The sequence below is a fragment of the Pongo pygmaeus genome, chromosome 1 (genome assembly GCF_028885625.2).
Source record: "Pongo pygmaeus isolate AG05252 chromosome 1, NHGRI_mPonPyg2-v2.0_pri, whole genome shotgun sequence".
Classification (NCBI taxonomy): domain Eukaryota; kingdom Metazoa; phylum Chordata; class Mammalia; order Primates; family Hominidae; genus Pongo; species Pongo pygmaeus.
Genome location: NC_072373.2, coordinates 136,017,255 through 136,029,472, shown reverse-complemented (window position 1 = coordinate 136,029,472; position 12,218 = coordinate 136,017,255). Strand labels below are relative to the sequence as shown.

Below are 12,218 nucleotides of genomic sequence, written 5' to 3'. Positions count from 1 at the left end.
GGCTGCATTAGGCACAAGCTGCATGGAAAAAATAATCCTTCTGGAAAACAAGACATTTATGTCATGATACAAATGTCAGGTAGACAAGGAGTATTCTTTATAGTACTTCACAAAAACATTGTGAGAACCACTGAACTCCATGCTGCACAAATGAAGCAACAGAGCCTCTCTCCTCCGTCCACACCCCCTTGCACAGGTCCTGCTTATGTTATAACAGCAGTGGGTGGATGGTGGTGGGCCTGGCTGGGAATAAGGGCTTAGCAGGTAGAGGCACCATGAGAGGAGGGAGATGTTAATTGAGTAACTGTACAAGGGAACTCCAGGTCCCACAAATCTAATAGGTCTGTAAACATGCAGATAATCAGGCCTCTTCCCTGGAAATTCTGAGCCAGTCGATCTGGGTTGATGCTTAAGAATCTGTTTTGTAAACAGACATATAGACCAATGGAACAGAACAGAGGCTTCAGAAATAACACCACACATCTACAACCATCTGATCTTTGACAAACCTGACACACACAAGCAATGGGGAAAGGATTCCCTATTTAATAAATGGTGTTGGGAAAACTGCATAGCCATATGCAGAAAACTGAAACTTGACCCCTTCCTTACACCTTATACAAAAATTAACTCAAGATGGATTAAAGACTTAAATGTAAAATCTAAAATCATGAAAACTAGAAGAAAACCTAGGCAATACCACTCAGGACATAGGCATGGGCAAAGACTTCATGACTAAAACACCAAAAGCAATTGCAACAAAAGCCAAAATTGACAAATGGATCTAATTAGGCTAAAGAGCTTCTGCACAGCAAAAGAAACTATCATTAGCATGAACAGGCAACCTGCAGAATGAGAGAAAGTTTTTGTAATCTACCCATCTGACAAAGGTCTAATATCCAGAATCTATAATGAACTTAACAAATTTACAAGAAAAAACAAACAACTCTATCAAAAAGTGGGTGAAAGATATGAACAGAGACTTCTCAAAAGAAGACATTTATGTGGCCAACAAACATATGAAAAAAGCTCATCATCACTGATCATTAGAGAAATGCAAATCAAAACCACATTGAGATATCATCTCATGCCAGTCAGAATGGTGATTATTAAAATGTTAAGAAACAATAGATGCTGGTGAGGGGGTGGAGAAATAGGAACGCTTTTACACTGTTGGTGGGAATGTAAATTAGTTCAACCATTGTGGAAGATAGTGTGATTCCTCAAGGATCTAGAACCAGAAATACAATTTGACCAGGCAATCCCATTACTGGGTATATAACCAAAGGAATATAAATCATTCTACTATAAAAATACATGCACATGTATGTTTACAATATCAAAGACATGGAACCAACCCAAATGCCCATCAGTGATAGGCTGGATAAGGAAAATGTGGTACATATACACCATAGAATACTATGCAGCCATAAAAAGGAATGAGATCATGTCCTTTGCAGGGACATGGAAGAAGCTGGAAGCCGTCATTCTCAGCAAACTAACACAGGAACAGAAAATCAAACACCACATGTTCTCACTCGTAAGTGGAAGTTGAACAATGAGAACATATGGACACAGGGAGGGGAACATCACACACCGGGGCCTGTTGGGGTGGGGTAGGGGCGAGGCGAGGGAGAGCGTTAGGACAAATAGCTAACACATGTGGGGCTTACAACCTAGATGATGGGTTGACAAGTGCAGCAAACCACCACGGCACACATATACCTATGTAACAAACCTACACGTTCTGCACTTGTATCCCAGAACTTAAGGTAAAATAAAGAAAGAAAATTTAAAAATTAAAAAAAATCCTGTTTTATAAAATGTATTCAAGGTCATTCTTGTCTTCAGACAAGTTGGTGATCGCTTAGTAGTTGCCTGCAGTTTGGTGCTGCTGTCATGACTGGCACCTTCTGATAGGCCACTGGGGAGCCTCAGCTGCCACTTCCAGAGTTTGGAGAGAGAGGGTCACACACTCTGGAAAATGGTGGTGGCACCAGGGCAACAGAAAGTCCTCAAGAGCACCAGGTGACAGATAGAGCGAGGCTTTTCCTCACTAGTTTGTTATCCTCAGGACTCACAAGTCTGAGACAAGAGGGCATGCTCCCGAGGGCCCTCGAGTTTATTCCCTCTCCTATCGCTCACAGAAGCCCCTACCTTCCAACAGTTCTAGATGACACAGACCCAGACCTGGCCCATGGGCAAGAGTGATCTGCCCTTAGATGGAGTCATTTACTGAGAGTATGAGGTTGAGAATTTGAAAATGACTGACATGTGCTCCCTGATTCTAAATAACTCCAGTTTAGCTGCCCAGCCAGAGATGGACATGTCAACAGCCAACTCTAATCTATCTGGGAGAGGGGTCTGAGAGAGGTGTGAAGAGAGGGCCAGGAAGCACAGAGGAGTGAATGACTAAACCTCCGTCAAAGCAGAAGTGACATTTAAGAGCTGAGTGCTGAATCTCAAAGAATGAATGAGTAGAAGCTCAGCAGATGAGGAAAGGGACAGTCATTTCAGGCGTTGGTGGACATACACTTTTCTACCTTGTGTTTCTTCTTTTGGGGAAACATCTTCCTCCACTTCACAGTAATCCTGCTCATAGAAATGGCCCCATGGTGGGCAGCTGACCCAGGCCTCCCAATCAGAGTACACAGCAGTGGGTACAGGAGCCAGACCAACAGGGAAACTCTCTAGGAGCATTGCTTCTGCTATGGGAAAGGGCTTTTTGGTGTATAGATGACTGCTAAGGGCTGTAAGCAGCTAGGGCGTCAGCAGAGGAGAGGGTCTGGCCAGAGATGAAGCTGAGCAGAGGTGAGTAGAAAAGTGAGGTGGAAGGACACAGGGGTCTCATGGTGGCTTCCAACTCTTGGATCCTCCTGAACTTCGTTATTTATGTCCACCAATAAATGCTTTCTTTTTGGTTAAGCAAAAAGCTCGTGACCAAAAGCGCTCTAATAAATGGGCAATGAAAACAGCATTTGTAAAGGGTAGAATCCCAAGAGGTCATGGAATGGGAATGCCTGTAGGCGTGAAAGGGCCAGGTAGCAGAGTTGAGGGTGTGCAGTGAGCAAGGGCTGGGAAGGTGGGGAAGGACAGATTTGGAAGGGACCTGTGTTATTTGGGGGTCAAGTCATTAAGATTTTAAATGAGAGAGCAACGTAAGCAGGTGTGCAGAATGTAACTCTGGTGCCAGTGTAGAGAAATGCCTGGGCCAACAGAGGCTGGACCCTGGAGTCCAGGAAGGAAGCCCTTGGAATGGGCTGGTGCAGAGATGACAAGGCCTCTAGTCCTCAGAGAGCCTGGAATGCAAGAGGCAGAGTTGAGAGATATTTAGGAGGGAGAGGAGACAAAGCTTGGTAAGAGAAATCAGAAGGGCAGGCTCTGAACTCAGGCACTCCCAGAGCTGGATCCTGTTCGCTCCTCTTAATGGTCATGCATGGGATCTTATTTAACCTCTTTAAGCCCTGGCTTCTCATTTGCAAATTGGCAATGATAATGGTGCAAGCCTCATGGAGCTGTGAGAATTAAATGAAGCATATGTGTGTAAAAGCAGTTGGCACAGTACTTGGCATAAAGTAACACTCAGTAAGTGACAGCTACTGTGTGGAGGGTGAAGAAGGAAAATTAGGGATGACCCTGAAATCCCTCGCTTGAGAATTTGAGCAAATGCTGATGACATTAATTAGGATAGGAAATATAGGAGAAGGATATGTTCTATGGGCAAGGAAAACATACAGTTTTTGGAGGGGACATGTTGAGGCTGATGTGCTTGTAGAACCTGGGGGCAGGAGTGTCCAGCAAGCAATGGACTGTGGGGTTGAGGGGACACTGGCCATAGAAGGCCACTCAAGCAATGGCAGACAGAAGAGGGTTGAGGACAGACACAGATGCTTAAAGGGGGCTACAGGAGGAGGAGCCCAGCATGAGAAGTAGGAGATGTGAAGAGGAAACCGTTTTCAGCACAGATAAGTTTTAAGTATGGATAAGCTGTTAGAGAATGAGAACTGTACAGGGGATGTAGGGATTCTTGTTTCTTCAGTGGGGCAAATGAAAGCTTAAATTCAAGACCACTTGACTTGCTAAGGGAGCTCTGGCCCCACTCATGGGGCTATCTTCAAGGGGCCCGCTGTGGGGCTTGCAGCCCCTTACCTCCAGGTATTGATTGACCAGGCGGAGGGTGCGATCAGTGATGTTAAATATGTCCCTCCAGTCGAAGTTGTCCATGTCGTCAGCCTGGCTTTCCCGAGGGCCCTTGTAGAGGAAGTTTAGGATGGCTTCAGCAGTAATACCTTCTTCACCAAGCTGCCTATTCAAAAAGTCTTTTACTGTTGGGTTCCCCAGGGTATCCTTGGGAAAAAGAAATACAGTCACTGCTTAGAAATTCCACAGGATCTTTGGTCTTGTTCTTCAGCCATTTCTAATTTTTAGTGATTGAGGATAGAGACATTAAGGGTCCCTGAAGAGCTAGTGAGCTTGTTCCACTATGAAGCATACCTATCTATATCCCATTTCCCCCATTCCATGGGTCTCTAGAATAGAGGGAAGATGTGTAGGGGCAAAGGAGGGCCAGATGGGGGACATTGAAAATGGTGTATAAAAAGCTTTCTTTGGCTTATGGATATTTTTGTTTTCTTTTGAGTGTCCCTGCTATATAGAACTCTTGTCTTGGTTTTGCAAAGCTGAAAATGAGACCAGACAAACACATTCCACCATCTTTGGAGTTACAGAGCTGGCCCCTTGGGGAGATGCCTCTTTGAATTTGAGGCCCTTGAGTGAATTCATAAAAGCAGGAAACTCCAGGAAGCCGCTGGTCTTGTGGCAGCTTTTAGACTTCTCCCAGAATTCAAGAAACATATTTCTCATCCAAAGTCAGTGACCCCACTTGGGGACTGCTTGGAATGAAGGCCTTTGGGGCCTGCTTGCTGTATTTTGATCTAACTCCAATAACGATTAACTCTTTCCTGGGAAAAGGAAACAAGTGGAACTTTCCTGCCCCCACCCCTTCCTCCTCCCCTCCCCTCCCCATCCTCCAACCCCTCCTTACTCTGATCATGTTCATCTGTGTGCTGTTGTCAAAGAAGTACCAGATCTGGGGTCCTACTTCTTCCCAGGCTTTGACCAACTTCCTAATGCGCTCCAGTTCTTCAAAAGTTGAGTTGGCCTAAAACCAGACAGAGATCGAGACAGAGACACGAACAGAGAGAAAAGTGAGAGAGAACTTTTCATTGTGTCTTTTCTGCCCCGTCACTTAGTGTTAGGGAAAGGCTTTTCAAGGAAGTGTTTTTATTTTCTCAGTCTATTGCTATTTCCCAGAACAATTCACCATCTCCCAACTTCCTGGGCTGACAGAATCTAATTTCTTAGTATCTCAGAAGTCCATGTAATATTGATGATACTATTTTCTCAGAACCTCCCTCGTTAAAGCTAGATTTGGACCCCCTGGGAGAAAATACTCTTCCTCCCTTCCTCCCTGTCTTTATCTGTTCTGAGTAGCCAGGATTCAGAGAATTGTGAACCCTTCCATTAGGGATATAATTCAAGCAATGGGAAAGAAAACCTCATTGTAGGCTGCAGTAGAGAGGGGAGGGCCCAGGCAGGGGCACTGAAGCAAAGCATTCCAGTGATGACTGTGGATGGGGGAGGAAAGGCAAGAGTCCACTTAGCAAAAAATAAACATGAGATGTGCTACCAGGAAGGCACATCACACACACACACACACACACACACACACACACACACACATACACACTTCTGGGAGGTCCAGGGTACACAAGGCAAGCCCAGCTGGGATCTTACATTCTTCAGTATCCTTCGTGCTGCAGGTGAATCAGGAGTGTACAGGATTTTTCCCATCAGCAAAGGCTTTGCCGCCCTCCAAGTGATTTTGGTTAAAGGATTTGACTCCAGGCTCTGGATCAATGCATTACAAAAGGATGCTGCCAGGAGAGAAGGGACAGATTTTACAGAAACTCCCCATTGCTTGTAACTCAACATAGTCATTAGTGTATCCACATCACATGTCTCATTCAACTCCATGCTGGAGGATTTGACGAATAACCTAAATTAATAGGTTGTACCCCACCAATAACAAGCTCATCATTAGTAGCAAAATGCCACAGTGCCTCTCAGTAATGGCCTCATCAGAGAAACAAAGGATGCGACTTGCCCTGTGGTTTATTCTGCTTTAGGAGAAGGAGGCTGAGAAGCCTGCCTCTGATTACTGCTAGGAACTGAGGCCTTTCTCAGATGAAAGGAACTGAGCGGCCAAACAAGGCCCCTGCTTGGAATCTCAGCTTGAGCTTCAGTAATTTCCCTTCAATTAGCTGCTTAGCTGCTTTGTTGTGTGTAGCTATCTTAGAGTCCAACTACTTTTGGCATGTCCCTTGCTGCTTCTTTTCAGTTTTTAACTAGAGGGGCAGCCAGTTACATTTCTTCCCCACCCCATCCTTCTTTACCCCATAGAAGACCAAAAAAAAAAAAAAAAATAGTGAAAGGTGGGGAAGATGATTTGCCAGGAATTTTCCATTTGGAATATAATTCAGGACTACACACATAGATTTTCACGGTATTGTGTTTGTAAAAGCATCCCACAGCCGTGTTTACTTGCCAGGGCCCTTCTGACCTGAGCTTTGCCTGGAACTCTGGGTTGCTTCCTTGCGGATCATTCTCTTCCTCTTGAACTTAGCCCTAGTTCAATTACATCAGTGGGAAATGGCCCCTCTGTTCCCTTTCCAAGTGGGCCTCAGTTCTTTCTGTGGTTCATGTCCAGAATTGCTTATAAGCAATGCCCCCTTTCTGCAAGGGGAAGTGGACTTTCTGGGAGAAGTCTCTTTGCCTAAGGCCACTCAACAAGACAAGATAGATGCAACTCCAGGTTTGGTTTCACCTGGAAGTGTTAAACCATCAACTTAACCAACACGAGAGGCCAATTTATAAGCAGGACTCAGAAAACTTACTTGTTCTTCTGTCATAAGAATAGATAGGATCCTTCCTTGTGGAGTCAATCCCCAGAAAGGCCTTATAGTTATTGTCTTCGTACCAGTTGAAGGAGAGCACCCGAGAGCCACCTCCCTCGGGGTACCCACACAGGAGGTCAGACAGGATGCCCATCAGCTTTGTAAAGGTCTCTGGACCGCCATTCTGCATGAGGGGCCTGGTCACCCACAGCAAATCCTGCATACTCGGCCGACGGATAAACTAGGGCAAGGCAAAGGCTTCAGGTTATTTTAAGGGAGCCAGAGTCATAATCTACTGTGAGGCCAATGCTCCAAAGTTTGGGTTTGACTTCCACATTTAAAAGAAAACATCCATATTCTCAGCAATCCTTAATCCAGCTGTGAAAAACAAAAAACAAAACCTACTGCCATCTACTTAGGGACTAGGAGAATACCAGGATGAGCCTTAAAGAAAATCACAGAGTGGCCAGGCGCAGTGGCTCACGCCTGTAATCCTAGCACTTTGGGAGGCCAAGGTGGGCAGATCACGAGGTCAGGTGATTGAGACCATCCTGGCGAACATGGTGAAACCCCGTCTGTACTAAAAATACAAAAAAATTAGCCAGACATGGTGGTGGGCACGTGTACTCCCAGCTACTCGGGAGGCTGAGGCAGGAGAATGGCGTGAACCTGGGGGACGGAACTTACAGTGAGTAGACATCACGCCACTGCACTCCAGCCTGGGCAACTGAGCAAGACTCTGTCTCAAAACAACAACAACAACAACAAATCACAGAGTGACCCCTAGAGCACTGTAGTATAGCCTCTCTTCTTTCAGTCTCCTTTATTTGAATTCGTTGGGAATGTGTCCTGGGGCAAATGCAGAAAATATTTTACTGTTAAGCCAGTTCTTGGATTCTGTTGTCCCACCAAGATGGGGATACTGGGGAGAAAAGGAGGGAACTAAAATGATTGGGGAATGGTTCTGTTGTAGAAAGGCAAGATCAGGCAAATTTCTTTGGCTAAATAGTCTAAAATTTAGTTTCTTATATTTGGAAAATAATCTGATTAGCTTAATTTTACCAATGAATTCTTCCATTTCCTTGAAATGTGTGGTTTGTGGTTTTCTCGTGTGTGTGTGCGTGTGTGTGTGCATGTGTGTGTGTGTCTGTGTGTGCATTTTAAAATTCTAGCAAATATAGAACAGATGAAGTATCCATTCCTGGAAAAACACTTTTTCAATTCTGTGCCAGCTAAGAGGAGGCTGATGGCCTTCTCTTCTCCATGTGGGCACCCTGTGGTGCTTGCTGGCCTCATCCTTTGAGGGTAGATCTGTAATGCCAAGAACTCAGGAGAAGGCTGGTGGAGTTGCCAGTAGCTTGGCTCCCATAATGCCATTTGGCTTTGCTTGAGGGGAAAATACAAAATTAAAATAATGCTGCTTTTATTCCTAAAACACACCTTATTACTTGCTTTGCTTTCAGTGGTACTGGGGAATTTATAAAACCATTAGGATTCAATCAATGAGACTGAAAATAGTTCCCCATTGCAATAAGCCATGTTTACCTGTCATCCCTCTCTTTGTCCACATGCCAACACTTGCCCTCTGAAACTGATGAGCCCGGGGAGAATCCACACAGTGAGTCATGCCTATAATCACCATCTATGCTTCAATAAAGTCAAAATCTCAAATTGCTTCAACAACAGTGAGTCTTATGACAATCTTGTAAGGGGTTATTACTATTATTATGTTGCTCATTTAGTCAAAGCACTCAGAGATGAAGGGGCTGTTCTCGGGTCAAACGGTGTAATATCAATTAATATAAACTGGGCCTTCTACTTTAACTTAGTTCACAAATGATTAGACTTGCTATCTAGACAGTCAAGAAGCCTTCTGGAACTTCTACTTAGAACTAAGAGTGTTGATATACTTTGGGGATTGTTTTTACATTCTCTATCAGTTTCAACCTTATTGTACTGATATAAATTTTTTTAATGCTATGAAGAAAAGACTGTTTAGCAGAGACTCCCACTGTAGCAGGTGAGCATTAGTACAATGGGCTCTTCTCTAACTTTCCCACACATCAGTGTGCATAGTCAGCCCAGGATGAGATTAGTTTTATAAAGACAGATTCCAATCATGCAGTTTTCCAGGTTGGTGGAGCCCAAGTCAGCTGCGAATAATGAAGGGAGAAAAGTTTGGAAAAAAACCTGTTTCAACTTTTCCCTCCCTTTCGTAACATTCATCACACTTGAAGAGAATTGCTTTTTTCCCATCTCTCTTTCCCACAGGACCATGACCAAATCTGCTTGTTCATCATCATATCCCCAGCACCTCTCATCTATTGCGTGGAAGAATCCATTTCTATATGGGAGGAGACTTGTGCAATCAGATGTTAATTAAAATGTGCACATCTTTTTACAAAACAACACAAAAGTCAATTGTTTTCTTTATGATGAAGTAAGCCAACATAGGTAAAACACTTAGGAGAAGAGTGCCTGTAAGCTATAAAGGTGTATGCTATTATTATTGGCAGTATATATTTATGTGAATTTTAAGACTATAACAGAATAATGAACCACCTCAGTACTGAAAAGACTTAGATTCAACTGTAAGTCTTCTGATGATTTATGCCACACCAGGCAAGTTGCTTATTGCCAGTGGCATTTCTTTTTTGATGTGAAATCAGAAGGGTGGTTCCTTTCTTTCTGCCTCTTACTTAAGAGCACAGATAATTTGGGATGTGAACAGGTGCTTTGAAATCGCTAGATGGAAAGATCAAATGTACTTTTCCTTGAACAGGTTTGAAATACAATTAAATTATTTGACATAAGTGGGGTAAATGGTGGAAAGACATAATGAAATTATAATTACTACCATTGGGCTACTCACCTCTTGAATTCTTGGTGACATATCAGATAATATTCCTCCCCAAGATCTCAGATTGATACCTTGAGAACGGCTGTCTAGGAGTGTGGGAAGCTGTAATTGACAGTAAAACAATTTTTTAAATATATATATGTTTGTAGGTATATACACACATAGGCACTATCTGATCTCCTATATGCTTGAAAACTCCCCCCCCCTCCTTCTTTCTGATCGCAGGGCCTTTTCTGCAAGATTGCTTTTAGAAACAAAAAGCTATTTTATTTAATTGACAAAATAAAGGCTCTCATTCCAAGTCTCCCTGCTGCACTTGTCAATCACAGATAGTTTCATAGTTATATTAAATACTATCACTATTTCAAAGTGATTCTAATTGCTGTTTTAGCAACAGCAAACAAGATTCCTGGAGGAAGGAAAACAGAGCGCAGCTGGCAGAGAGTGAAGGAAGTGCTGTGGGCCTGGGGTGCCCATCTGTTCACCTCGGAGCTTTGTAGACACTGCGGTCTTCTCGTCATTGTTTACAACTTTCTTCCTTTGTGCCATTTTCAGACAGGTTGTTTCTCTTCCTCCATTCAACACTGCTCTCTCATGGAGGATTTGACCAGCTACATCACCTTTATTTTAAAGCAGCTGCTGGTAGGAGTCGGAGAAGTTCCCTTGCAGATTCTCCAATTGCCAGCAGTGTTCAGGAAACCCCAGCCCATGCGAACTCAGCACTGCTCCTGCTTTTGCCACCTCGGCAGGGGATGTGGAAGCCCCCAAGTGTGCTGCCTCCAAGCTCCAGAACCTGATGTGAACATCTGGTTTTCTGGAAACCAAGATCACGTCCTGTTTGACTTCATTCTTCATGTTTCAAAACTGATGGAATCACTGATCCTAGAGGAGTCATGTAGGACTGAGTTCTAAGTGTAAAGACAGTGGTTTTCAAACTCAAGCGTGCTTCCTGAGTCGGTGTGAAGTGAGCACTGGGCATGCGCCTTTTAACGAGCTGGACTTGTAATTCTCATATTCTCATCCAAGTATCTGGGGACTAAAAGCCTCGGCTTTTTATTTGCTAGCACGTTTCTCCTAAATGATCATCGGGCTGATCTAACTTGCATCAACGCTGACAAACAGGTGGAGTTAGACTTTGACCAGCCAGGTCCTCATTTCTAGCTGTGTGTCTTTGCCCCTCTCCTCTCGGCTGTAGATGCAGAGGTCCTTGTATTCTTTGTGACCCTGAAACTCTAGAATAAATGTAGGTACACTCAGGCGGCATTCATATTTCAGGCTTATTTTCTAATTGTGAAATAAAAGGCTTTGTTAGGTATGAGAGCTACAAAGCAGACGGGTAGAATTTGTATCACCAAACTTTTTATCCATTGCATTTTCCGTACACTCATCAATGTCTAACTAAGGAAGGTTCTGTAAGACAAGTCTGCTTTTAAGTCGTCTTTTTTTAAAAGGGTAAATAAATTTGGTCTTTTTATCTTGAAGTCAAATTCCCTTATATTGAGGTCCTGTTAGAAGTGGATGTAATAAAGAAGTGGTAAATTAATGACTTCCTGAAAATTCATAATCACTCAATTTTATGAATTCAATTAATTGTATTGCCTAGGTAATTCTGAGTCACATGAAGAGCACATAGGCTTTTATTTTTTAAGACAACGAAGTAGTAGCTGTTTACTTATATAAAGTACAAGGCAAAGCTGTCTCTGCAAACTTCCCCACATCTCTACCCAAGGGTAATCAATGTTAACAATTTGGCGCATATCCTTCCAGAAGCACCAAGACTTTAACTTCTTTTTATATCTTTTTCCTGATTGACAATTCCACAGACCTCCACATTTTTACCATAGTTTGCAGTTTAACCACATCAGCATATATGGCAGCGCTTGGAGAACACCCTGCCCCAAATGGTGACTTTGCTTTCCCTAAAGACTAAGGGTTCCCTCCAAGAATATGAGATCAGCACTGTCTTAGTTCACTCTGGCTGCTACAACAAAATACCATAAGCTGGGTAAACAACAGAAATCTATTTCCCACAGTTCTGGCGGCTGGGAAGTCTAAGATCAAGGCTCCAGCAGGTTTATTACATGGTGCAGGCTCATTTCCTGATTCGTAGATGGCATCTTCTCTCTGTGTCTTCATATGGTGGAAGCAGCAAGCTGGCTTTCTGGGATTTACAAGGGCACTAATCCCAGTCATGACCTAATTACCTCCCAAAGGCCCCACCTCCTAATGCCATCATCTTGGGGACCAGGATTTCAACATATGAATTTTGGGGAGGATGCAAACATTCAGATCATAGCATACATCTCCTCTGCATTTTTATCACCCTGTTGCCTAAGAGTCCTAATAAATGTATAACATGAAGCATAAGAAAGACCACAAGAATAATGCACACACCAACCCAT

At 43.5% G+C, this 12,218-nt stretch overlaps 1 protein-coding gene across 2 annotated transcripts in view; it reads right to left on the bottom strand.

The window, feature by feature from the left end:
• ABCA4 (ATP binding cassette subfamily A member 4) overlaps positions 1-12,218 on the bottom strand; it is a 127,107-nt gene that overhangs the window by 80,971 nt on the left and 33,918 nt on the right. For both annotated transcript variants that reach the window (XM_054475816.1, XM_063664591.1), the window contains exons 7-11: positions 9,829-9,918; positions 6,957-7,197; positions 5,797-5,936; positions 5,045-5,161; positions 4,150-4,347 (exon numbers count right to left, since the gene is read on the bottom strand). In XM_054475816.1, coding sequence (XP_054331791.1) covers positions 4,150-4,347; positions 5,045-5,161; positions 5,797-5,936; positions 6,957-7,197; positions 9,829-9,918 — 786 coding nt within the window. The remainder of the gene's footprint in view (positions 1-4,149; positions 4,348-5,044; positions 5,162-5,796; positions 5,937-6,956; positions 7,198-9,828; positions 9,919-12,218) is intronic.